The sequence below is a fragment of the Caloenas nicobarica genome, chromosome 1, assembly GCF_036013445.1.
Source record: "Caloenas nicobarica isolate bCalNic1 chromosome 1, bCalNic1.hap1, whole genome shotgun sequence".
NCBI classification, from domain to species: Eukaryota; Metazoa; Chordata; class Aves; order Columbiformes; family Columbidae; genus Caloenas; species Caloenas nicobarica.
In genome coordinates this window covers 133964459-133990774 of record NC_088245.1, presented here as the reverse complement: position 1 = coordinate 133990774, position 26316 = coordinate 133964459, and the positions used below count along the sequence as shown (strand labels likewise).

General features: G+C 36.1%; 1 protein-coding gene across 3 annotated transcripts in view; it reads right to left on the bottom strand.

Annotated features, from left to right (window-relative positions):
• GBE1 (1,4-alpha-glucan branching enzyme 1) overlaps window positions 1-26316 on the bottom strand; it is a 160870-nt gene that overhangs the window by 107844 nt on the left and 26710 nt on the right. For all 3 annotated transcript variants that reach the window (XM_065630003.1, XM_065630012.1, XM_065630022.1), the window contains exons 2-3: window positions 15086-15255; window positions 5466-5581 (exon numbers count right to left, since the gene is read on the bottom strand). In XM_065630003.1, the coding sequence (XP_065486075.1) occupies window positions 5466-5581; window positions 15086-15255 (286 nt within the window). The remainder of the gene's footprint in view (window positions 1-5465; window positions 5582-15085; window positions 15256-26316) is intronic.

Genomic DNA, 26316 nt, shown 5'->3' with positions numbered 1-26316 from the left:
CATCTGCAACACCATCTACTTCATCAGCAACAGTAATTACACTTGATGAATTTCACTAACAGTGGTTCCCTGACACTGATTAACCTGCCTGCTCACCATATTTGATTCCTTTTCAAGGTTTACAAGTTAAACACAGAGCATGCAGATCTACTAGGAGTATAGGATACAGTAGTAAAACCTGTATAGATGAATAGGTACCTCCTAATCATGATTAATCTGTTACTATTCTGACTCAAAGTAGTTCCTCCTTTGCACCCTTTAATATTAAAAAGGTTTATATATTTGGCCTGGAAAACTACTCAAAACCAATAGTAGTGAACTTTTAAAATATTTAATATAAACTGATAAAAAAGTGACTGTTATCCATGTCGGTCCCAATTTTGAATTGACCTTGCCACCTTTAAATACTGTTCAGCAATCACTGAACCCACTCAAACATACAAGAGTCTGGAATATCAAAGAAGAATATAGTGTAAATATGTGCAGAAAATATCAAATCTAATCGCCTCATTACAATACAAGACACTCCCTCAAAAAATATACATTTTACCATTTTAATATATATACAGGCACACATATCTAGATACATGTGTGTGAAGGAGGAAAGGCTATAGATTTAGCAAATTATGGCATGCAGAATTTTAAAAACATTTCTACCATTTTCTGAGGTGACCTTTCCAGGGAAAATTTATGTTATTTGTTCCCTGAGCAATATATGATTAGTTCTGTCAGCATACACAGAGAAATTATGAAGGCTGCTACAGTGCCTAGAAATGATCTCTTAAAATCTAAGCAAAATTAACTACAAACCAGGATTTTTTTTTTTTTACTTTTATCTACCTACACCTAATTATGCAAAAGCTGTCTGAGAAAGCTACCCATTTGTAGTTAACTCATATGGCTTCAAAAATGCAATAAGAAACCAAAAAATTTAGTAATTGATATTTTACAGACAGCCTCTTAATCTTTACCTTGCTCTTGGTAAAAGCTGCGTTACAGAGGCATGTCAGCTAGCCTGACTCTTACCTCCATAACTCAAGAGAAATAAGCCAGAATCACATTAAACTAGTTGCAAGAATGTGCAAGTGATATTTAGTTGCATAGTGTTGTAATTTCATGCACTTACCCAGCATATTGTCAGATATATTTATTAGCATATAAAATTCTTGTTCTGTCAAATCATTTCAGAAATCACAGATCTACTGTCATTACTAGAAAGCTGAATAATTACTACTATTTTAGTATACCCTCTCCAGCTCCTGGAAGAAAACTTAGTGGTTCCACTGCACAGATCTCCTCCTACTCAATGTTCCAGGAAAACAGATAGCTCAATCATAATTGCCATTATTTTGGAAGTACTGATCTTATCATCTTTTCTTATTTAGCTGTGTGAAAGCATTTTGGAACTTGATCATTGCCCATGAATCTGGACATTTTCATCTAGGTTTGAATTCTTATTAGCTTCTATCTTCCAATGGTTCTGCTTTTTTCTGTGTTGTTCCTTGTCATTCCTACAACAAATATTAAACAAGGTACCCACTGCAGATATTGAGATCTCATTTATTATCAATACTGTCCCCAGTCCCAAACTCCACCGATACTATTTCAAAATTGGGATCTTACAGACTACAGTGAAAACTTAATTTACAGATATTTTTAAGCAGTTGTAAAATTCATCTATAAATAAACTGTAAAGGAACAAAGTGGAACACTGATTAAACTCCCGCGTGTATATCAGAACACATGAAAAGATCTGTTAAGAAAGCCTATCCACGTCAATTTTTCTAAAGCTTGCTGTATACTGTGAAAAGGTAATTAAGAACACTCTGGCAATGAAGGAAAAATTTTCAGCCATTAAATAAGGTAAGCACATTTGCCCCACAATTGCCATCACTGTTAGAATGACAAACATGTTAAGGTTTAAAGCAGCTTTGGTTATCCCGGACCATCTTTCAAACTACTCCCACTAGAATAAAAAAGAGGTAAACAGGCTTAATTTATTAAAGCACAAAGTTTTTTGTCTGTTTTTTTTTTTTTTTTTTTACTCTGTGCTCAGTTTACAACATCCATCAGAAGTTAAAGAAATAAAAATAAACACCACACAACCACAATGGCAATCATATTTATTCACTTAACTCATCCTAAGCTCCTCACTGATACATGAAAGAAAAAAAGTGCCCTTTTCTAGCAGGTAACCTTATTTTGTAGATGGATTTCATAATCCACAAGGGAGTCACTCAACTATTATAAGCATCCATCCCTTCACACTGAAATGTATCAGAAATGTATCTGAAGATTTATAGCAGGATTTTAATTACTCCCCTTCTTCAATGTTTATATTTACTTATGAGAAGACTGCCTGAAGAGCTACAGTAGACAGTCTACTACTATTGAAAACAGGCAAACATTTGACCTCTGCTCCTCATTTATTTTCCTACAAAAATATTTTGTGACCTGATCTAAATTAGTGTCACCAGCTACACTCCATCCATTTCCCAATCCGGCTTAGAAATTACTTATTTAAAAGGAATGACCTTGTCACCATTTCAGAACTTGGCATTTGCCTGTGTAGAACTAAAGATGAAAACAGTGTAGACAGAAGCTAAAGATAAGAACCTGGAGGAGACTTTTTTCACCCTGGCAGATTAATCAAATCACTGCCTGAATGTCTAAAGTAGACTATTTTAACTTAAATATTTAAGAATAATATTGGCAAAAGAAACTTTAAAACCTGAGATTCCTTTATGCTTCTTCAGTAAAGCAAAAGAAGGATATCTTCATTACTAAAAAGTGTTGTTGTTGCACAGTCTAGTGCACAGCCAACAGTGCCTGTGTGTTTCTACATTAGCTCGCAATCTGCATGGTCATTTCCAGCTACAGACAACCCAATATTCCAGCTTCTACATGAACAGAACTACAAAACTATGCTCTACCACACAAATCCTCGTGTTCTCAAAATACACTGAGTTACGAACAATCATAATTTAACAGAACCATGTAGTTTGAAGAAAACTTACAGACAAGCAGCAGTTTTCTGAATCCATTAGTGGAATGAGAAAGGACAAAAAGCTGTAGCATAAGGGTAACTGTACATGCCTACCACGTGGAATATTCCAAGCACATGCCAGCTTCTGTGACAAATAAATCATTTTAGAAGTACCTTAACTGGAGACTTTTTTCCACATTAGTTATATCATCCAAATACATTGAAAGTACACATGTGATGTGTTAGATGCAGTTGTGTAGGTGCTACAGAACAAAGTGTCACAAAAGTGACTTTTTTTTTTTTTTTACACTGAGGGCAGTGAAACACTGGCACAGGTTGCCCAGATTGGTGGTAGATGCCCCATCCCTGGAGACATTCAAGGCCAGGCTGTACACAGCTCTGAGCAACCTGATCTAGTTGAAGATGTCCCTGCTTATGGCAGGGAGGTTGGACTAGATGACCTTTGAAGGTCCCTTCCAACTCAAACCATTCTATGATTCTATGATTATTAGGCAAAGTTACAGATGAGCCTGGAAGCAGTTCCATATGGACGAAGTAATCAATCGTGATTATGTACATTTGTGAGTCAAGTTTCTAAATCTTTTGAAGACAAGAATATACGCACTCAAAAGCAAATCTACCTCACAGGTAGACAGAACAGTCCAGTTTCATGAGCCTGTTTGGTAATCACATATTTTGAGTGCCAGTGACAACTGCATACATCTTTGTTTAGAAATGACCATGTAAAAGCACAATTAAAGAAGTGGCAGGGTAAAAAAACCTAAATTTAAAAAGGAAAACAAACTCACATTCTGATGTGCATGGAAGAGTCTCCTGGCTTTTCAGAAGACTCAGAGCAACTACAGAACTACAGCAAATCATCTCAAATAGTACAACAGCACCAAGAGTAATCAGCAGTCAAAAATTCTGCATACCAAACAAATAACGCAGAATGCAGCCTTTGCTTTATGGAGTTTGTATTTCAAATAAAATGGGGAACGGAAATAGAGAAAGTACTGTAAAGACCCGTACTTCAAAAATAGGAGAGATGACCAGTTATCATATAGGTAGACAGAAAAAATAGTCTTAAGGTTTTCCAAATGTGTTTAAGAATATATGCTTTTTGCTATTATGTTAATAATTATCAGCACTCATCATTCACACCTCTTATCTCTACACTAAGCATATAATATTCTACAGTAGGTGAGCTCAATAGTTTTCTAGACACAACAAAGAAAGGTAAACTTAGCAATGATAAAAAAATCTAACCTACTTACATCCCAAAACCATGGAAATTATTAGTTACCATTCTGCAATCTCATACATCGCTGCACCATCACTGTATTTGTGAGTTGCAGACAGCTGTTTTCTTTCCTGCTCTGTAAAATAAAACCAGCTTTCTCATCCCTGAATGATTATTCCTAAATTTCAATTTATCCATATTTATTACTGGAATAATTTCATAGGCTGTAACAAAAAGCATTGAGATAAACACAAACATTGAGTTAGCATTTCCAGAGAATTTTTATATCTATCTCTGTTTCAGCAGATTCCGTGTTTACCTAAGGCTGATTTTCAGCAGAAAAAATAGGATTTTTTTCAGTGTGTTAGTTTAGTTGATTGGAGCTCTGAAAATATACTAGTATTATACAAATTCTCTCAGCTTCCTTGTTTTCCTAGTCTATAGATCATTTCAGTACATTTCTTTCCTTAACTACTCATTACTCTCCCCACTTACTGTCCGATGTTTCTGGAATTCAAGCTCTGACTGCAACAGCTTACACTCTCAGAAGTACACCTGTGACTAAAATCAGTATTCACCTAGAAATACGGAACTCTAGTGATATTTAGTTGTCATGACATATCTGCACTAAGCATAACAACTATGACATTTGACAGCTCAAAGAAGCTTTCTGCTAAATTCTTGAGGAAACATTTTATGCTCATGGATACTCAAGGAATAGAATTGATAAAATAACTAAGTTTTCCCTGAATCTGTATTAAGTTTAACTTACATAACCTAAGCCTACTGCTCAATTCTCTTGATTGCTAAATGATAGACATGTACCACTAAAGCAACACAAAAAGATCACCTGAAGAGCTATGGCTAAAATGGTAACAAAATTACCAAGGTATTGAGATTTGAATAGGATCACAAAATCGAGTAGTTGCATCAAATATAGAAATAATTTATCTATACATTACTTAATTCTTATTTTTCAAAGTATCGATATGTAAATACTGTTTTCATCTTATAGCATGATACAATACACTATTATCCACATTTCAGCCACATTTGCCTATTCCTAAGCAACACAGTTAGACATTAATGTTTCGCTCATTGAGTCACTTGCACAAGCAGATCAGCTGGTTCTGATTCTTAGAACAATTAAAAGAAGATAAAGATATTTAAAAGAAAACAAAAAGGACAATAAAATAAGAAGCATTACAAGAATTGGACTAAGTCTAGAACCAGCACCTTTAGCTTTGATCCATGGGGCACAGGAGGATAACCATCTTGTCCAGGTGGAATGAACAACTCCCATTTTCCATACTCCATCTTCTTATATGGATGAGAAAATGGATTCCAGCCATCTGCAATTTTAGAAATAATATTAAGCATATTTATCTTAAAATGTGTCCGACTACAATTCAGAAGTATAATAGTGTGTTCCATCTTTATCAGACTAAACTTCAGCACCAGCAGACACAAATACTTTTGTATCTGATACCACCATACACATTCAAAGAGGTTCAATAAAATATGAGGTTTTCACTGGGAAACATACTCAAATTCTAATTTACAACAATTAAATTATTTCTAGTTAACATTCTTTGATCAAAGTAAAAATAACCTCCTCCTCTGCACCAAAAAAACACTACTGATTTTAATACCACAAAGTCGTGGTGGTATGAAAATTAATGACTGAAAAGTAATGCTTAACGTAGAATTAAAGCCAAAAAATGCACATCCTAAACAAGCCAGTAGAAATATTTGTTATAACAATATGGGAAAAAATAATTAGCACCTGTTGATTATGGAGAGGGGGAGTGAGTTTGGACAAAATGTAAGCAAAACCCATCTTCATAAATTGAAAGCAGAAACCACGTTTGGACGCACATGCTGCTCATTGCCTCTAAGCTGATGTTCTATTAATAACACTCATTAAGTGTATATAAGAGGAAAAAGAAAGGGGAAACTGCAGACAAACTTAGTAGCAATGGAAACCACACAATACCAGAAAATAACAACATAGCCAGGATCCACTGAGCACTGGAGACATGCGAGGTTGGTCATTATGACATGGCCAATTGAAAAAACAACTGCCAAGAAGATCTTGTGTGTTCAAGGTTAACTCATATGAACAAGACTGAATATAAAGCTTCTGAACATACAGATTTATGCAATGTAATCATTTCTAATCTAGATGGAAGTAGGAAGCCAAGTTTGACAATTACTACTTTTTTTTTTTTTTGCCTTGAAACATGTCTCTCTCACATAGTTTAAGGCAAAGACTCCTAAGCTAACAAGAAAACAGTCAGAAAACTGAACTGCAAGACATTAAAGCAACACATGCTAACCTTCCTTCATGCTAATCTTTTTGCATACCATGCCCTGTAATTAAAAAAAAAAACCACACAAAAAAAACCCACACCACAGAGGTGGCTTACAGCTCAATTAAAGAGAAATAAGCAGCTGTCAGTGACCAATTTACAGGAGGTGCAGTGCATGATCTTAGGCAGGCATTCTATAACAGCTAACAAACTGTTCACACTCTAAACTGTAGTACTATGACTAGTTTAAGATAGTACAGAACACTATTACTACAAAACATGGTAGCCAGGGTTAAAAGCAATTAAAAAATGCCATCGGAGCAGGATTATCCGCTGTGCAACAAAAAGACAGCTTTCTCTAGCAACATATGGGTGTCTTTAGAGTTTCAGAGAAAGACTAAACTGCTTTCAGAGTAACTTGCTAGTTGGTCTTACAGAGTTGTTTAAACCTGAAAACTGCCAATCTTTAAAGAACAAAATTGAAAGACACAAATTAAACAGGCTAGACAATGTGACAAAAATAACTATGCAAGACAAATGTTCGAGTACCTCTTCATTTTACAGTAGAGAACAATGTCAAAACCAATGAGGAGATTACAATAAAACATTTCCCATGCTCAAGAACAAAAATAAAATTAAGTCAGTACTTTATTTAGACAATAGTTTTTTCACTATTAAGGTATTTGGATAGTGCAGACAGAAAATGCACACATGACCAGAAGGAAAGTATTTACTAAACTATTGCTTGATTAATCGCAGAAGAGCTAATATATTAGTAAGATTTAGATAGGTCTTCCCCCTTGGTTTTACGCAGAAATTTCAGTCAAAAAAATAATGAAATAAACACTACTAACATCTACAAGGCTACTAAGACCAACATCAAACAAACAATACCTTAGCAGTAAAGCAATCCTCCTTAAAAGAATGTCAAAACTGCAAACACTATATATATTGTTTACACACTAATACACATGTTTATTTTATTTCAGGGAATGGTAAAGAGATGTATAATACATCACTAGGATTTTAGGGCTTGAAAAAAAATAAAAGGAGTCATACAACATGGTACCTGCTGTAAGTTACAAGTCTATCAGTGATCATCACTAAGAGAAGGAACAGGCAACAGCAGTCATCTAAGTGCTCCTGAACTCTCCCAAAGCACTGAAGGTACTTAAATGGCAAAAAGGGAGTTGGAGGTAGAAAGTACAGCAATATATTATGCATAAACTAGAAAAATTACATGCTCCTTTAGAACATATTTGCATAATCAAACTGGCACTGATACAGTCCTTAAAGCAAAACAAAAGACAACTGAGGAGTATACAGTCAGGTAAGAACCTAGAAGCCTATGGAGGAACTGAAGACATCTGGAAGAACTTATGCCTGTGTCCAGACAACAAAGTAAGACCTTCATCTGGAGTATAACATCTGAAACAGTATCTGATCTTCAAACATCAGGATATAAGAACCCTATATCGAAAGCTCAGAAAGAGCATTTCCAAACAACACTGCACCTTTTAACAGAAAAGCAAGAACAAAACCACAAGGGTGGTGACTTAAAAATATCTACTTTCAACTTGCAAATGGCTAAACTGTCCGAAATAAACAATTCAGGCAAAAATGGAAAAACAGAAGAATGATTTAAAAAAAGTAGTAACTAGCATCTTAAGAAGTTGCAAGAAGACTACTTGAAGGTACGTGTTAGGATTTATGGTAGTCAAGGCTTTATGGGAATTACTACCAACTCTTTCAACCTTCTTCTCCCCCATAGATATGTGATCATCTTCATTGCTTTTCATGGAACTATTTCCAGTTGAGCTGTATATCTTGATTACAATGCATGAACTGAACCAAATATGACAGGTGACGACTTGCTAATACTGAGCAAAATAAAAAGCTACAGCAAAAGTCTTAGGCCCAGTCTCTACAAAATTCACTTGGGAAATCTGCCTGAAGTTAATTATGTACATCAAGAACACTGCATCCTTACATTATTCAAAAAAAAAATCAAAACAAAACAAAACCCTCTCATGACCTCTGTTACAACCACCTCTTTCCCCCTTTGGAGGGGGAATGCTTGCGTGTCTCTACCCATTTAAGCATCTCTGCTCTCCACAGGCAGCTTTACAGTTCTTCCCAAGTTGCTTCGCTGTCCCCTCTACCGGCTGGCAATACTGGATGCTCCTTCAATCCTTCCTCTTCTCAGCCAGAGTCTTTCATTACTGGGTGTCTATGGTTCACAACTAAAGAATAAATGCAAAGCAATGCTCATCTGTCCCAGGTGGTCCTACTTAAAACCATTGTTTACTACTTATCCCTGAACAGGAACGTTATCACTGAAAATATTGCTTCATATTAAGGCAAGAGGCATAAAAACTTAAGACTCCCTGAAAATTGAAGGCTTCCTTCGAAGAGGAAATGGCTCAGGCTTTTCTCGGTTTCACTGCTTAGTTTTCAGATTTTTCAGCAAGACATAGCCAGAAATGTCTCGTGAAAATAAATAAATAATTTTAAAAACCCCAACCAAAACAACCCCCCCCCCAAAAAAAACCCCAAACCACAACAACGAAAAAAAACTAAACATACCACACACACAAAAACAACCAGCCAAAAACTGAACAGCAGACTATTCAGAAGTTGAAAATAAAAAGACAAGAAGAAATATCTTAGTTTGAGACTTCAAAGACTCTGCCAACAGCTACAAACAGAAAAAGGCTGAGAAGATTACCAGCAGAAGTTCAAATAATCAGCTTGAATATGTTTTAGGAAAAAAGGACACCATCACAGAAAACCTATAAATGAGAGCTTCTATACAGAAGTTCAGGCCCCAGATGTGTCTTAATCCAACCTGGAAGACATTTTGAATAGCCTGGTACTTCTAGTTTCTCTCATCTCTGACTACATCTTCCAAAACCAGTCAATTTTTTAAACATTACATCCTACCACAGCAACACGAGGCACGACTCCTTACCCAGAACTGCAACCTTAGTCTGCCAAAGAATCATGAACTGAGCTTTAATCTAGAGCTAAATTCAAAGCTATAATGAGTTGGAGTCTACCATTTGTCATTAAAAATCAATTTAAATGCATTACTTCCAGCAAAATCATAAATTAAGTGACTTCTTGTTCCATCACATTGTTTATTTTCACATTGACAAGTATATAGGCATATAGCTCCAAGACTCACAGCTTAACTTGGAGTTTCATATCAGCAATTAACAGTCCTCTTTCTTCACATAGGGGAAAGGAGCACTTCTTGCATATTGACCAAATCGTTCACTTATTCCATTATAAGAGCTGATACATTAATGCAATGTTGTAACTATTTTTTCGAAAGTCAAAACGCTTCATAAACTTAGGTTGAATTGTCAAGTGCAATAAACTCATCTCTTTGGGCAGTTATATTTCTATATTCCACATACTTCTGATCAACTGAAATACGCTCAAAGAGAACACAGAGTCCAGCAAGCATTCACTCATCTGCCTCGTGGAAAAGATACCAGACAAAGAGCAGTTCAGACAAGGGAAGGGCATCAAAATCCCACTGTCCCACAAGATACCTTTATACCATTTGCTTGGAATATGAAATCACAAGATAAATGGAGGGATTCTCTAAGGACACCCTACTGTTCTACATGATGGCCAATTAAGTCTTCCTTTTTCTACATTGCCCGATTTCCAACAGCTCAATAGCAGGGTGATTAACATAATCTGCTTAGAAGTGATTAAACAGCTCAAACACTGACATAAAAACAAATGTCATTACTTCTCAGATAGGATGTCTCCCTGGATATTAATAGCAGCTTATACTTCAGTCATCTGCAGCCATGGAAGTATAGCACTATTTGACTTTACCCCTGAAATCCAGGTATTTTTCTATAAAATCTTTGAAGAAAGTAGTAAGAAGTTCAGAATCATATCACAGTAGTACCTAGACTCCATCTAGGTAAAAGTTTGTTTGTTTTTTTCCAGACTTGATTCAAAACAAAAACAAAACAAAACCAAAAACCAACCAAACATTCTAAGATATGAAAAGTTTCCAATCAGCTGTCAGATATCCAAATTATGAGTGCTGGTGGCTGAAGTCTCCCATTTATAGCTTTGAAGGAAGCCCGTCAAAGTTCAAATAATAAGCTTCATCCCAAAACAAACCAGGCCACCCTCCCTTCATCCTCCAGCCCCAACAGAAGCCTTCCCCACTAGTGCAACAAAAAGGAAGCAGCAACCAAAAGAAACAGACATTCCAGAGTGATCAACATTTTAGAGCCAGAGTTAGCTGGGAAGTGGGGAGGGGAAGGCAGAGAAAAGAAAAAAGGCAACTAAAACCACAAGTATGGCAATTTATATCAAATACTGATTTCCAAATTAGCAGATAGATACTCTCTTTTTTTCAAGCTTCTTGAAGCCAGTCAGGTTTTATTTTTTTAAAATTAAAATATTGTTTACAAATAACATACTGAGTCTCTGCATGGCCAAATACATTTTTTTCATGTTCTAATTCCCAAACAAATTCCATGAGTTAGCCTCAAAACTTGCAGTTCCTTGACTTATTTCAAAATAATTGACTGTAAAGTAGCAACAAATTGCCAGTAGTCACCAAGTTCCAGAGCTATACAGCATGCAAATAAAATATTCAGTGTGTTATTGCTGAGAGTTTTTAAGGTAGCTATAATATTGATACTGCCTCTAGTATCAGAGATTCAGCTGACTAATTGCCTCATACGCTTGATTTACTGAGATGCTAAAAGTACTAATTGACAAATCTTAATGGTTTTGGATGTTCATTTAACACTTTGCAGAGTAAAGCATCATACCAGAATATCAATATATTTTTCTCCCTAGTTACAGAGTTGTCAAGAATAGACAAAAAGATCTCTCAAAGTACTGGGATTTTATTGAATTTATGTTTTTCATTCTTCAATCCAAATACAGATTCATGTGCTATTACTAGATTATAGATTTTCTCCAGAATGCACAGCAATACTAAGAATTATTCTTTAAATAGGAGCTAACCCACTCATTACAAGTGTAATGAGAATGAGGTACAAAGAATGAGGTACAAAAATAACATAATTTGGGACCAAAGTACCTTAATATCAGAGCTTTTATTGTCTGCTATAAGGCATAAAGGACATTCACCAAAAAAATTTACATTTGCGAGACGGATGCTTCAGATGTATATAATTACAGAAATAAATTCTCCATGTTTATCTTAAGTACAGTTCATAGTAAAGCTATTATCAGCTATCAGCTTAATTATAAATTCTAAACAAAGTTTAAGTTCTCTGTAACACAGTCTCCACTTGCTGTTATTTTTACTAGTTTTTGATCGTCAAAAAAAAGTATCAGATTAAATGGCAGGGCCTACTATTTTCTGTCATTTCTTGTATCCTTCCATCAAACATTGAAGAGACTCACAGACAATAACATATTATTAAGTAAAACTATGAGAAAACACTGATATCCATCTCCCTACAAGAGAACTAGAAAACAGAGCATGAATTGACTCTTTTTATATTAAATATCATATTTGAGTTTAAAACTAAAAACTAGCTGCTGCTGTTTAAGTTCTGAGCTTGTTTTTTCATATAAAACATCCAACTATCCAAGTCATTCAATTACAGTTTTCCTTACAAGAAGCTGAGTTTTATTAAAAATGTTTTTTAAAAAATTCTGATATTAAATTTAAATACAATATAATCATAAAATTAGTTTGAGATTTAAAATTGTTTGAAAACCAAAAGAAAGGTTAAAGGGATTCAGTTTTAATTAAATATATCCATAGCACCTGAATCTAAATCTTAGGGTTTTGCAAGCCAGTTTCTCATCAGAATAATATTAAAGCTCGACTGAATTGAATGACAATCTTCCATTCCTCTAGGCCTTCCCAGTACATTAGCTTCCCCTTTGCGAATGAATATTTTACTATGACTGATGAATACGATACATAGGACAAGGGCAGTTTTTGCACATTAAAGTGAATTTATTTTCAGTCTTTTGACTTTTTACTGCCACATTCCACTAGCATCTAGATACAACTACTCTAAGATATTAGTCCTAAATTTCTGCTTCATATGATGTATTACATGAAATATTTTCAATGAAGTAGAGTTTAGAAAACCATTCCAGTTTTTAGCTAGTGTATTCTGGGTATCTATGTACCTCCCCTTCCAACCTGCCAAGCCAATTTACAAGTTATATCCTCTTTCTAAAATATTAGTTATTAATTCCATTAAAAGTCTCTTTTAAAAATGGCTCGCTATTAAAATACACAGTTAAATGTATTATAGTCAGCAACAGTGTTGAGTAATTCAACTTAAAGAGTATTATATCACAAAAACCTTGAGTAATGGGTGGGGTTGCAGAGTGTAAAGAAGAGGTAAAGAGAATTTTCTGTGTGTTTCTACAGATAAAGTTGAGCTGTTAAAATACCTTCATCTACCTGTCATGCACTCAGCATTGATAGCTGGCATCACTATAATCTAGCAACAGGTGAACTGTACTCACAATTCGTTATTCAGTTTTGAATCTGAGGACATATCTGATTCCCATATTAAAATTCAAGTACTGCACTAACATATTTTATCAATGTCTGTTCCAATAAAAAGACAAGGAGTATTTCAAAGAAAGCTACCCTATCATTGATTAGGTTAACCATATGAAACAGGCCCATGGTTGAAAACAGTGTTGCATTAACGTTTCTGTTTGTCTTCTGCAGTAAAAACAAAAGATTTTTCTAAAAATAATCATTGTCTATAGACTCAAATTATCACAGTGAATAGTGGACACAGATCCTCTCATCGAGTTCTTAAAGAAAATACAAATTGCTGACAATGAAAATAGACGCGTTTTATAACTCTGATGTTTGGAAAGTGAAGCATGAATATTTAAACACTTTATTTTGCTTATTCTATTTATAACTGTCTTGATCTTGGGACTATGGAAAAACAGTACTAAAAGAGATTGCTATGACACATTGAAAAAATCTTAACAATGGATCTGAAAAACACTGCCAGGGTAATCCATTTACTTTTTAATTATTGAGCATATTTTTACAGAATCTTAAGCACAGTACTTTAGAGAGCACCACCAGATACTACAGCTAATGGCATCTGTAAGGAGTCTTTAAAATTATAAGTTATAGAAGCACATGACTGACTTCCTCAAATACAGGGTTTGCCCTTTTAATAGTTTCCTCAAACAGTGGTAAGGAAGAAGAAAAGCTCAACATTTAGCTTTTTGTTTAAGCAGAAGTAGTTAACTGGCTCCGACTGTCAATTCATATGCTTTTTAGTCCATAGAAATACATACACTGAACATTCACCAGGTAAGTATATCCACAAAACTAAAGCTGGATAAACAACACTGCATATTTCTGAAATGCAGTTAAATTAACATAATCACTTCACGGATGAAGTATCAGGTTCAGTAAGAGCCAGCAACGAAATTCGTAGTATTTTGGTAGACTAATATCTTAACCTGAAGAAAGGATAGAGAGATGAAAGGGAAAAACAGAATAAAAATCTGTAAAACCTCAAACAAAAAGGAGAGTGGAATTAGTACTGCAGGATTTAAGAGCAAAAATACATCTGACTTCAACTTAAGAAATTGCGGAACATGATTTGAGCATAGCTAGCCTTTCAAATGAGGAGCAAATTTTTTTTTTCCCAAGGTTTAAGTGAATCAACATCTTTCCAGTTCTGCAGTAAGCAATGCAATTCCTCCAGGTAAACCTGCCACCTTCCTGTTCTACTAACATCCTTCCTTCTCCTCTCCTCAAAACAGAACACCACCTACTCTTTCAGAAGTAGGTTAGTTTTAATTTACGTTACCATTTTCCAGTAGGACTTGTTTACACTCTCATGATTAGTGGAAATTTTGAAGGCCTTGCTCCTTGTATAACACTGCTGTTAGATCAAAGATAAAGCAAATTATTCTACTATTATTTCTCCTTCTCTACATACATTTTTATAGAAGCTGAAACTGTAGAGTTTTAAGAAGAATCTCGGGTAGTTTAGACACTTTCAGCCTAAAGCTTCGGTGTGATCAGGCTAGATCCTTTAGACAAGTCATTGATTTATGTGTATTAAAAAAATACAAATAATACTGACCATACGACAGAAACACCTACGTTCTATGGAAATGTGGAGTAAAAGATTATTGGTTTAATTTGCAAAATGCCAATATACCAGCAAGCCACAACATACATTTTTACTATCAGAATTGTGTCATTCCTACAAAATTGTTTTTAAATGAAGAGGGTATTGACCTACCCTGTTTACCTGAAAATAAGACCTACCCCAAAAATAAGCCCTAGCATGTTTTTCAGGATTTTTGAGGATGCTCAAAATATAAGCCCTACTCCAAAAATAAGCCCTAGTTACAGTTCATGAAAAAGTCAATTTAAATAGTGTCCAGGCAGCTATACATGTAAAAGTAGTAACAAGTTTTGGAGCAAAAATTAATACAAGACCCAGTCTTATTTTCAGGGAAACAGGATAAAACACAGTACAGGAGACGAAAAATATTCTTAAAAATACTTACTGAAGTCACCTGTGAGAAACACTGCTTCTGCTCCCGGTGCCCACTCTTTGCAATATATTCCACCATCCACAAATTGGTTAACTCCGAAGGTTTTGTAACTTTTTGTAAATTTATCAAGGCCTCCTTCATTTTCCTCAATGTTCTTCAAGCGGTTATAAAACAGAGAATACCTTTCAATGAAAATAGATAAGACTTTTTAGAAAGTTTATTAAATGCCTTTCTTATATTAAGATAAAAACATAAAAAAGCGCAGTAGGTTAGATACACTGTCACACTACGTCCTAAGACTACAATATTAGATTCACTGCTCTCTATGGAAATAGAAAAAAAAAATCCACTAGAAACCATACAATTTTTCCATGGTTGTTACATAGTGCAAAATTGCAGCCTTCACGTTTGTCTGTATTTTCTCCTCTTTATGGGAACCATTTGCACTTTAAACCGGAGACTACAACTCCTGATTGGCAGTCAAGAAATCATAGTATTACTACACAACAGGAGAACTTCACACTCTGAACAGCCTAGGACTTTTTCTCCCATCTTATTAATATCAGACATAGGCCTCCTAGGGCGAATTGTATAGACTTGCTACATCTCTCACAGCCAGTTTTAATGGATAATCTCAACACTGAAAAGCTGTAGCCCAGCATACAGCAAGTCTGGAGAAACTAGTCTGGCACTTGCTCCGTAGGTAACCTCTCTACAGAGACCATCAACAAGACTTTGCAGTTCCCTGACATCGCAACGATTTGGCAAACAAAATTATCACTTCGTGAAACTAGTTATTTGGACAATACCTTACTTACCCCAGTAGGACTTGAAATGCCCTAAACCTCTAATGTAAAAATTTGCTAGTAACTGCTGGGAGGTTTGTGACATATTTTGCTACGTTTTCTCCAAGAAGCTCCCACCTATTCAAGAAACACACACTATGTGCACAATATAAACAAAAGGATCAACTTTGAGTCCTAAAATGTAAGCTATTATGTGAAGAAGCACAGCTAAAAGCTTCAGTTTAGAATTTTATTCATGCTACCTGTATGGGGGTTTTTTGTTTTAAATAAGGCATCCCCGGTGTAAATGATAAGTGTGTTTGTCTTCTCCACAAATGAAAGAGAGTCGTCTTAAATGTATAAAAACTAATAAGAATCCCAGCAAGAACAACTTGTCTGCCTCATTACACTTACTGTATATGGACAAAAGCAATAAAACAGTAAAGCAAAATAGAACTACAGGATGATACCTTGTTGGTTTAAAAAAAAAAAAAGTAGCCTGTCTGCAGTGTCAGGACTTTAAACACCGCTCTGTGATTTGTTTTAAATTGGCCCTTAATTAGTTCAAAGTCTATTTACTGATGAAGGTAAAATAAGATTAGTTATATTAATTTAGAGTACTATAACTGCTTTCAAGGTTAATCCCCTAGAAAGTTTTTATTATGAAGACTGATGTTCACTTTTAAAGACAGCAAGATTTGAAAAACATCCCAGGATACACTATAGCAAATACACTGCATCACGCCTTTAAAATTTGCTCATGGGTATAATCTCCAGAAGTGCATTATTAACTACTACTGCTCGGATAATCAATTTAACTCAGAGTGCTTGAGGGAGAATATTTTGTCAGATTTCCAAGTATAAGTGTATTACATACATACACAAACCCAGTTGACTGACTTAAGTTTTAACCAACTGCAATGACAGAAAGATTTATATAAAAGTTTAAATACAGAAACACATAACAAGTCACAAACAGATTCAAAAGTTCAACATATGACATTTGGTACAGGCAAAATTACTCCATTTTTGAAAGGTTCCCTTTGAAAAAAAATAAAAAAGTATTTTGATTTGTATAGCTTGTCTTAAAATTTTAAGCCTTCCTTTAAGATATGTCAGTTATATTACACAAGAACACAGTGCAAATTCCAATTTCTCAGCTATACATCAGCTGTTTCAAAATTGCTGCCTGTCACATGTATTATTTTTAACTAGTTTCACTGCAGCTGAAACAGGAACCTTTTTGTATATACTACAGGTAACTGTCTGTTGTAACTCCAGGAAAGATCTAACAGAAGCAATAAATTTGACACTTTTAAAATAGACAAGGTGTTTGAGAATAGGTTATCTACTTTAAATTATTCTTTTCCCCACCCCATACTTGGCACAAATACATTTTCACAGCTCTAAGAATGCCTTTGGCTGGACATGGTATTTCCCCACTTTTAGGAAGAACCAGTAAGCTTCATCTTTAAGCAAAAGCCAGTCATACAAATCTTTGAAAGCTGGAGAGGAAGGGATGATACATTTATTAACAAAGAAGAACAGCAGGTCACAGAGAAGGGCTGAAATCTCTGTGCAGAGAAGAAAAAGGCTGTGATATGCTTCACATCACCGAGAACCACACACGTGCCGAGTGCCTACTGCTCTTCTCCGACAAGTCCTTGCTAGCAGAAGAAAATCAAAACCATTCATCTCATTCCTAAGAAATAAGCAGCAAACAAATTCAGGATTTGAGAGTGGGTTTATGGGGTGGGAGAGATTAAAATGGACTTTTAGAAAGCAATTACATTATTTATCTTCGGGAAAAAAATCACTGATAGTAATACACACACTGTAAACTATTGTTACAGAAGCACTAAGAGTACATCCGCCATTTCCCTCTTTGTCTTTCAGTAAATTCAATGTTCAGGCAAACAAATTGATCATGACACTTAATACATGAAATCATCATTAGTATTACTTTAAAAAAAAAAGACCACTCTTTTTGCTCACTTTGCAATGGTGGTGAGCAGATTACATGCTCAATTAAACAATTTATTTTGGGGGACAGGGGTCAAGGAAGGAAGCAGATCAGAAGTGTGGTCTATTGGGATGTAAAATATTATTACAATAATAGCTTTTTATATAGGACAAATTTTGAACAAGTAATACAGCATCATGTACATTGAGTAACAACCCTCCTTGAATCTGTACACAAGTACATTACTTGCATTAGAGCAAGTTAACTCAAGCATTACTGCTGCATCATTCCAGAAATCATGATTATTGAAACAACTAATGCTCCCCATATTTTTTTTTTTTAGATTATATCCTAGAAATCACTCAGGGGTTTTTTGTTTGGTTGGTTTGGGTGGGTTTTTTTGGTGTGTTTTCTTTCTGGTTTTTGTTTGGTTTTTGGTTTTTGTTTGGTTTTTTTTAAACCATCTCCTCGAATATAGAATTGTAGTTTGCCCAAAGTTCATGAATAACCCATCAGCTTCTGAAATGGATCAACTGTTTGTGCTGTGAACTATTCTAAAAACTCTTCTCAGGAGATGAAACACATCTGGACACAGAACAAGGTCACCTGTCATAGAATGTCTTGTAAAACAGCAGAAGCATAAGTTCTGTATCCTATTGCTACTTTAAAGAAAAGGATTCAGTTAAGTGCATGGTCATGATCCAGATTTAGGGAAATTAAGGTTTTGCTTTCACAGTAATTTTGCCTTTCATTTCTACAATACTGAAGCTTGTGAAACATTTTTTATCTTCCAAACTGAAACCCCAGGATTACACATAGAAAACATTTGTTCAACCAATTACAAGGATTTATACCGTTCACTAATAGCAGACAAGTGTTAAAAGAGGAGAGCTGGACATCAGATCGATGACATTGCATTTCGTGATCCCCTCTTAACACAGGAAGTTATGTCATGTTCTGTTATGCATATATACTCATATAACATACATATGTCAGACAGACTCTGGACACACAGGGCATTTAAAAGGTGAGACAGCCTTGTAAAATTCTGGACATGTGAAGTCAACAACAGCATCCAGAGTGACAAGTCAGGACAACCACCTGACTTCTGCCTTCATATATTTCAGGTCTCCAAAGCTAAGTGAATGACTGTAAACTCTTAAGATTTTTCTACTCCTCTGCATTTAAAATTGACACTGAAGAGGTATTACAAGGTAAAAGCTGTACCCAGGTATGCCTTGAAAAGTATAGCCATTATCTTTGGGACAAAAAGCTAAATAGATCAGCAACAGAATCCACAGAACTTCAGGTAGAGAGGGTCTGAAGTAACCAGAAAAAATTGCACAACATGTCCCTTACTAGAACCAAGTATGACAAAATACACCTGACAGGCGCGGATGGCAGAAGCGGGATGCTTTTGGTGCATTTCGTGCTCTGGAAGTTCTTATGAAAAAGCAAGCTTTTTAATTCAAGTCCCATATCTATTCATGTCTGTTACCAGACCAATGGAGTTTTAAACTAAGATACTGAAATTAGGTGTTTGCTTCAGACTTACTGGAAACAATGACTTCACGGTATTGGCATTTCCCCAAGCACACATACACCCAGCTTGAAACAAGACATTTGGTAACATAATAGTACTTTTACTTCAGCAATTTTTACCCCCCCTCTACCACTATTTCACTGTGAAATACTGGTAATTGTGAACATCATTTGAAACAGGGCCACAACAGTTTTTTCCTATTGTTACATTCATAATTAGTAACACAGCATTGCTTTAAATCCCGTGCTTTATATGCAGCTTTGTTTAAACCCTTACAATAGAAGTGTAGGAATTGGCTGACTTTCCAGGGAAGCAGGATTAAAACATCAAACATGAATTAGTGTAATGGCTAACCAGAAAGCAAGTATCTTGCCAATAAAATAAGCTTCATAGGGAAGAAGTAAAGACAATATTAACTAGGTAGACACTTCGAGGGTTTATATTTGTCCTGGTTTCAGCACGGATAGAGTTAATTTTCTTCCTAGTAGCTGATATAGTGCTGTGTTTTGGATTTAGAATGAGGAGAATGTTGGTAATACACAGATGTCTTGGTGGTTCCCGAGCAATGTTTACACCAAGTCAAGGATTTTTCAGCAAGGAAGCTGGTGGTGCACAAGAAGCTGTGATAGGGCACAGCCAGGACAGCTGACCCAAACTGGCCAAAGAGATATTCCAGCCCATATGATGTAATGCTCAGTACACAAACCTGGGGAGTTGGCTGGGGGGCACCAACCACTGCTCAGGGACAGGCTGGGCATCAGTCAGCAGGCGGTGAGCAATTGCACTGTGCATTCGTTATTTTGTATATTCTTTTGTTATTATTATTACCATCTCTTCCTTTGCTATCCTATTAAACTGCCTTTATCTTAACACATGAGTTTTGCAGTCTTTTTGGTTGGTTTGGTTTTTCGGCTTTTTTGGTTGGTTGGTCGGTTTGGGTTTTTTTCTGATTCTCTCTCCCATCCCACTGGGGTGTGGGGAGCTGAGTGAGCAGCTGTGCAGTGCTTGGTTGTCAGCTGCCGTTAAACCACAACAACATTTCAGGTGATGAGCACTTATTCCTTTGATCACTAAAACACCCTCAAATATTTTGTCTTACGGATACTTAGAGACCTAAAACTTATCCAGTATAAGTATACATTAAAAAGTTCAGAGAAAAAGATGGCCTGAACTTTCAATTCAACACAAGGCTATGCAGTTCTAATCCAAAGAAATAATGCTCTATTTATTTGGTAACCATGATGTACAAAACCCTCCTGATGCTGCAGTTCCTGTCATCGCTGACTTCATTCAGCTACTGATCCCATTAAAAGTTACAGACATATGTTAAAATTAGTAGCTTCAACATGAAGCGTAAGAATAAAAAAAGTTAAGCCTTTCTCCTTTCTCCTCAAAGTCAAGTGTCTTAGTGAAATAAGACTTTTGGCAGACTATTGAAGAAGTCTGATGGCAATTCAGAATACTGAATTAGGGCTCCACATAAAGCCTTCGGGTCTTTATTGTTTAAAATAAAATAAAACAAAAAAAAAAGAGAGCTACTAACTCCTTCCTGAGCACCTTGTAATAAGACAAAAAGGTATTTTAATATTTTAAACTTTTAGATTTAACCAGATAAGCTTTAGTTTCTTAGGTATCGCACTAATCTAAATAGAAACTAGTATAAACAAAAAGGCCTTAAAAGCATATGAGATATCCTCAGTTAATCAGCCTGGTGTTGAACTCCAAGATGACTGCAAAACTTCTGGGCATTTTTATGCCCATTCTCACAGCTTTTTATAAAGTTGTAGTTATTGTAGTTTATAGAACAGTCAATCAGCTTATTTTAAGAATTGTGGTGTCAACACTGAAATTAATCATTTTAGTCCCTCTTCTGCTTATAATGCTGATTTTAGTAGTGATTCATCTTTTAGATTTTTCTCCATGCCAGCTTTTGTGCTGTAATTTATTTCTACAATATGTGCCCAGTATTAATGCCAATTTATTTGAAACATTAAAGCAAATAGGAGAGACTTTGATAACGGTATCTGGTGTCCATATGGAAAGCCTAACTCTACAAATACCAAAGAGAAAAGGATATGAAAGAAAATGCCCAGTAAGGTACTCTCTGTAGTGAAATCCTCCCATTTTCCAATAAATGCAAACATTTGTCATGATTTCAGTGTTAAAAATAAAGTTACAGTGCAAAAGAAAAGAAAACTCTCAGTTACTTAAGTTTGTTACATTACTTTATATTTCTTCCAATGTAGGTATTGGAAAGACCAAAAGATCAAAAGCAGAAAGGCAAAAATGGTTTGTTTTCCTCCCTTCTTCCTCATTTAAACAACAAACCTTACAAAAAAGTTTTAGATTTTGAGATACCACTTATCCTATTTATCAATCTAATCCTGAAGCCTCTTAGGGGAATGCTGCCCCTTATTTTCAACCTTCCACTCTTCCCTGCCACAGAAGCAGCTGTATCCCTGTAAAGCAGGGAATAGGCATGCGAAGAGGCCATCAAACCCTGTCCTGTACCATCACTGACATATCATGAACAACACTATTCATAAAGCCACTGAGATTTCCAAAGTCTGTTTTCAAAACTGCCCTGGGTTACCACACACGCACATATGACGACTGGAAAACTGCTACAGTTCTTCACTGAAATCATAGGATCTTCCTGACGTCCCCACGCAGCAGCTCTGTTTGAGGGTGAACAGATCATCATCCTCTGCTCCAAAATCACACCGACCTGAAATTCTCCTGCAGTTTTCCAGTCACAGTACTAAGAAGGCTAACAGGGCTCCACTGACTTCTCTGGTCATTTTTAGTTCCGGCTTTTTGATTTTAAAGCATTTGTACGTATTTTAAACAAGAATGCAAGCCATCCATGGAGCAATACAGAGATTGCATGCTGTCTTCAGAGTTATTGAATGAAGCTCACTGCGACAGTGCTGGAAAGACTGGGGCGAGTGGTGGGGAAAAAAGGTTGGGCAGTGTGAAGTTCGCTCACCTACTGATGTGGACAGACCATTAAAACATTCCCTGTTTCGGTATAGATCCACTTTGTCTTATAATCTCTATGAACAAGCAAAAGGGTCAAAAACCAAACAAAAAATCCAAATTGTCAGTGCAGATGCACCACACTTTCACCAACATAATACCAGATTACTTCTCTACAGGATGAGGAATAAACTCACCATTTTTAAAGGTTTATTTTTCTACAATAATGTATTATTCAAATAAAGCCACACTGAAATTTGGCAAATAAGGAATTGAATATTGCTGATTTTAGTTATGATACTCTACTGCAGGCATATAAGAAAGGATTAATAGCTTGTTTTGAATTATATACCAAGAAATTCTCAAGAGCTGCAGTTTTCCTCTTGATACCACAGATAGTCCACTCTTTAGAGAACGATGTCCAAAATTCTTGCAACACTGAAATCAACTAGCAGTGATGAGTTTCATCTAAGTGCCTATATTGAACATGTGAACAGTAACTGCTTCTGTAAAAAACCTTGATAGCTATGGAAGAAGGGGAACTCTGAATCTGAAGACGTTAACACTTAGGTCCTAAGCTTCTGTACTTAAGCAGCTCTTACCACTATGCATCTAGTCAAAAATGTTCACTTGCAGCAGTAAAATTCTCTCAGAAAATGACATTATAAAACCAGACTCCCCTGTGGTCTGCAACAACTCTCAGGGTAACTAGTCAAATTCAACAAGAAACATGCTGGGACATTTCATAGGGTCTGCCTATAAGACAGGCGTTCCTGTATCCGCATACATCTACGTAAAGCCATGTGTGTCCAGGCTCACTGGATCAGGGGCACCAGCTCTTGGGTGCCCACACTGCAGTTCACTGCTAACAACAGGTATCTTTAACCACCATGTGTAAATCACCAAAGTGGTAGTTGCTGTCTCATGAAGCACAGCTGTAAGGTCTCTGATAGCAACTGTGCTGTACTCTCACTGGGTTGTCCTGGAAAGCCGGAGTAGAATTAATTTATTTCAAGGTAGTCAAAGGAGGAACACGTGGGAATATGAAACTGCACAATCTTGAAACAAAGAACACTAATAATGCCCATTTCTATTCCTGCTGTGATGCCTACCATTTCATAGAAGAAAAAAAGGAAAAGATCAAAATACAAGTTGAAAATATAGATGCAACACTTCTGAATATTTCAAAATAAAGACCATGAGGCCATTCACAAATTAGTTTTTCTAATACTGCTGCTATCACTTTGAAGATGGTCCTGTTTGCGCCTGGGATAATCTTCCTAGTAGCTGGTACAGCACTTTCTTCTGGATTCAGAATTAGAATAATGCTGATAAGATACTTATGTTTTAGTATTTACGCTAAGTAGTCAAGGACTTTTCAGCTTTTCTTGCCGTACCAGGTGAACAAGAAGCTGGGAGGTGGCACAGCCAGGACAGGTGACCCAAACTGGCCAAAGGGATATTCCATACCAGATGACATCATGCTCAGTATATATTTTGGGTGAAAGAGGACAAAGGGGCAGGGCAGGGGGGGAGGCATACATGTTCAGAGTGATGGCATTTGTCTTCCCAGTTGTCTTCCCAAGTCACCATTACACATGATGAAGCCTGGCTTTCCTGTGGATGGCAGAACACCTGCCTGCCAATAGGAAGTAGTGAACGAATTCCTTGTTGTCATGGTTTAACCCCAGCCAGCAACTAAGCCCCACAAAGCCACTTGCTTACTCCCCCACAGTGGGATGGGGGAGAGAACTGGAAAGGTAAAAGTGAGAAAACTTGTGGGTTGAGATAAAGACAGTTTAATAAGTAAAGCAAAAGCTGTGCACACAAGAAAAGCTAAACAAGGAGGTAAGCAAGCTGCTGTGTGGTGCTTAGTTGCTGGCTGTGATTTAACCACAACAAAGATGCAGTTACAAACATTTTCACCAATACCAAAGCCAGTGCAGAGACCCTGCTTGGAATAGTGAGTCCCCAATTTTCATTTTCTCCTTTACTCTGTAGTTGGTTATTCCCTCGGACTGTCCTCATTCAGCTGCTTATAAGGGGATGGATTGAGTGAAGACAGGAGTAGGATGGATCAAGTTCTTCCCAAAGCAAATTTCTTGGTCCACCAAGTCAAATGCATCAGACCGTGTTGAACTAGAATTATGCACCAGAAGCAAATTCCTCTTTGCAGTTGCTTCTTCAACTTCATTCATCACTGGTGAAAGTGTATCATAACAGAAGCCTTGGATTTTATTTCATTCTTTTCTCCACTTCCCTTTACTCACTTTTCATTTGACTAGTCAGACTATTACACAAAGCAGTCAAACTTAAGGAAAACAGTAAAGACATGGGAAATCTCATGTATGTATGACTATTTCAGAACAGCAGATTTATTGCATTTTAACTTATATCAACTTTACAGTTTTAGATGACTGACTTGCACTTTCTGCACAGAGAAGTCCTGTCACATTCAGGTAATCTTTTTAATATACATTAAAGTAGATTAAGCAACACCCGAACACATGTAGCCTTTGAAGTTCCCAGAGGTTCTAGTTGCTCTGTTAAAATTATTCACTACACAAGTACTTACTTTGCCTCTCTCCCAAGTCAAAGGCAATTTAACACATTTTCAGCCGAAAATCAAGGGTTCTGCAGGATGTCCAATGATATTAAATTCTTTTCAGGTGTAATAAAATTAACTGTTATGCAAATAATTTGAGCATACAGTTATTCTAATAAGGAACTTACACAATTAAGTGCCTTATTACTAGTTATTAAAAAGACCACCCAAGCAGAGAACTCAGAAGAGCAACCAAGAAAAGCAAAAATTTCAAAAGCAGCTTTTCAAGTTTTTCTCTACTCTGCAAACAATTAATGCTAAAGTGCAACTTTTTTTTTTCTCCTTTCTTCTTTCCAACAGACAGGACAGCCCTGCTCCGTGCTTTTCTTGTCTCCCCAGGAGACTTCTTCGAAATTTACCCAAATGAACTGAGGCAGGGCAAGATTCAGCAGTGTCTGCTGTTGCTGAATCCCATGAACACAGTGACTTTTTCATTAGCTACATCCAGAAAACTCCTTCAAGTAAATGCATCAATTTGAGCATCCTATGACTTCTCTCCAACTAGAACAGGTCTGTAATATTGGAAGCTACACTGGAAATGGAAGCAGAAGTAGTTCAGAAAAAAAAGAAATGCAATAGTAACCACAACACCTTATTTCAGCAGTTAGTTACAATTTCTGGGCACTTTCCATGGTGAGCAAATTCCCAACTCCCTTTGGATGTTCCACAATTTTAGTATTGAGAGGTAATGCAGCTTTGTGTCTCAAACTAAATGCAGTATCTTAAAAATTAAGAAATATTTGTTTGGGAACAATTAATGAGTAATCACTTGCTCTGTTGAAAGTTATTCATACAGAACAAGTGACTGATTCAGCATCAACATTTTTCAAAATAATTTAAAGCGCAGTGACATGCAAGTCAAGCCCTAACAACAACATACAGCCTAGTATGTAGGAGCACAACAAAACAAAAACTGGCAGAAAATAAAGGGAAACCACAGAGTTTTTCTTGACATTCTACCAGCAATTACTATAACTAACAGAGAGGTAAAGACTTATAAGCTATGAAGTCTAATAAAGGTAAGTATGTTTCAGTAGTATTTTAGCAAGACTATCATTTGCTGGTTTAAGTTCTGGCACAGTGCTTTCTGCACAACACAGGGGACTAGAAGCAAGCCTCTTCCCTGCTTTAAACATCAGGTTAATTTAGTGGCTTCACCAACATCTGACAACCGAAATGTTTTTGCCACCAGCTCTGTAACAAACATACACAGTGCTCAATTTGTAACCAAATGCAGGAGTGATTGCAAGATGTATCAAATGCAAACTTAATGTAATCATTTAGTAATAATTGCTCCACTGACTTATCTAAACCCAACCCACTTCTGAGAACACCCTTCTCTGTAATATTTAGAGGCTCCCTTACCCA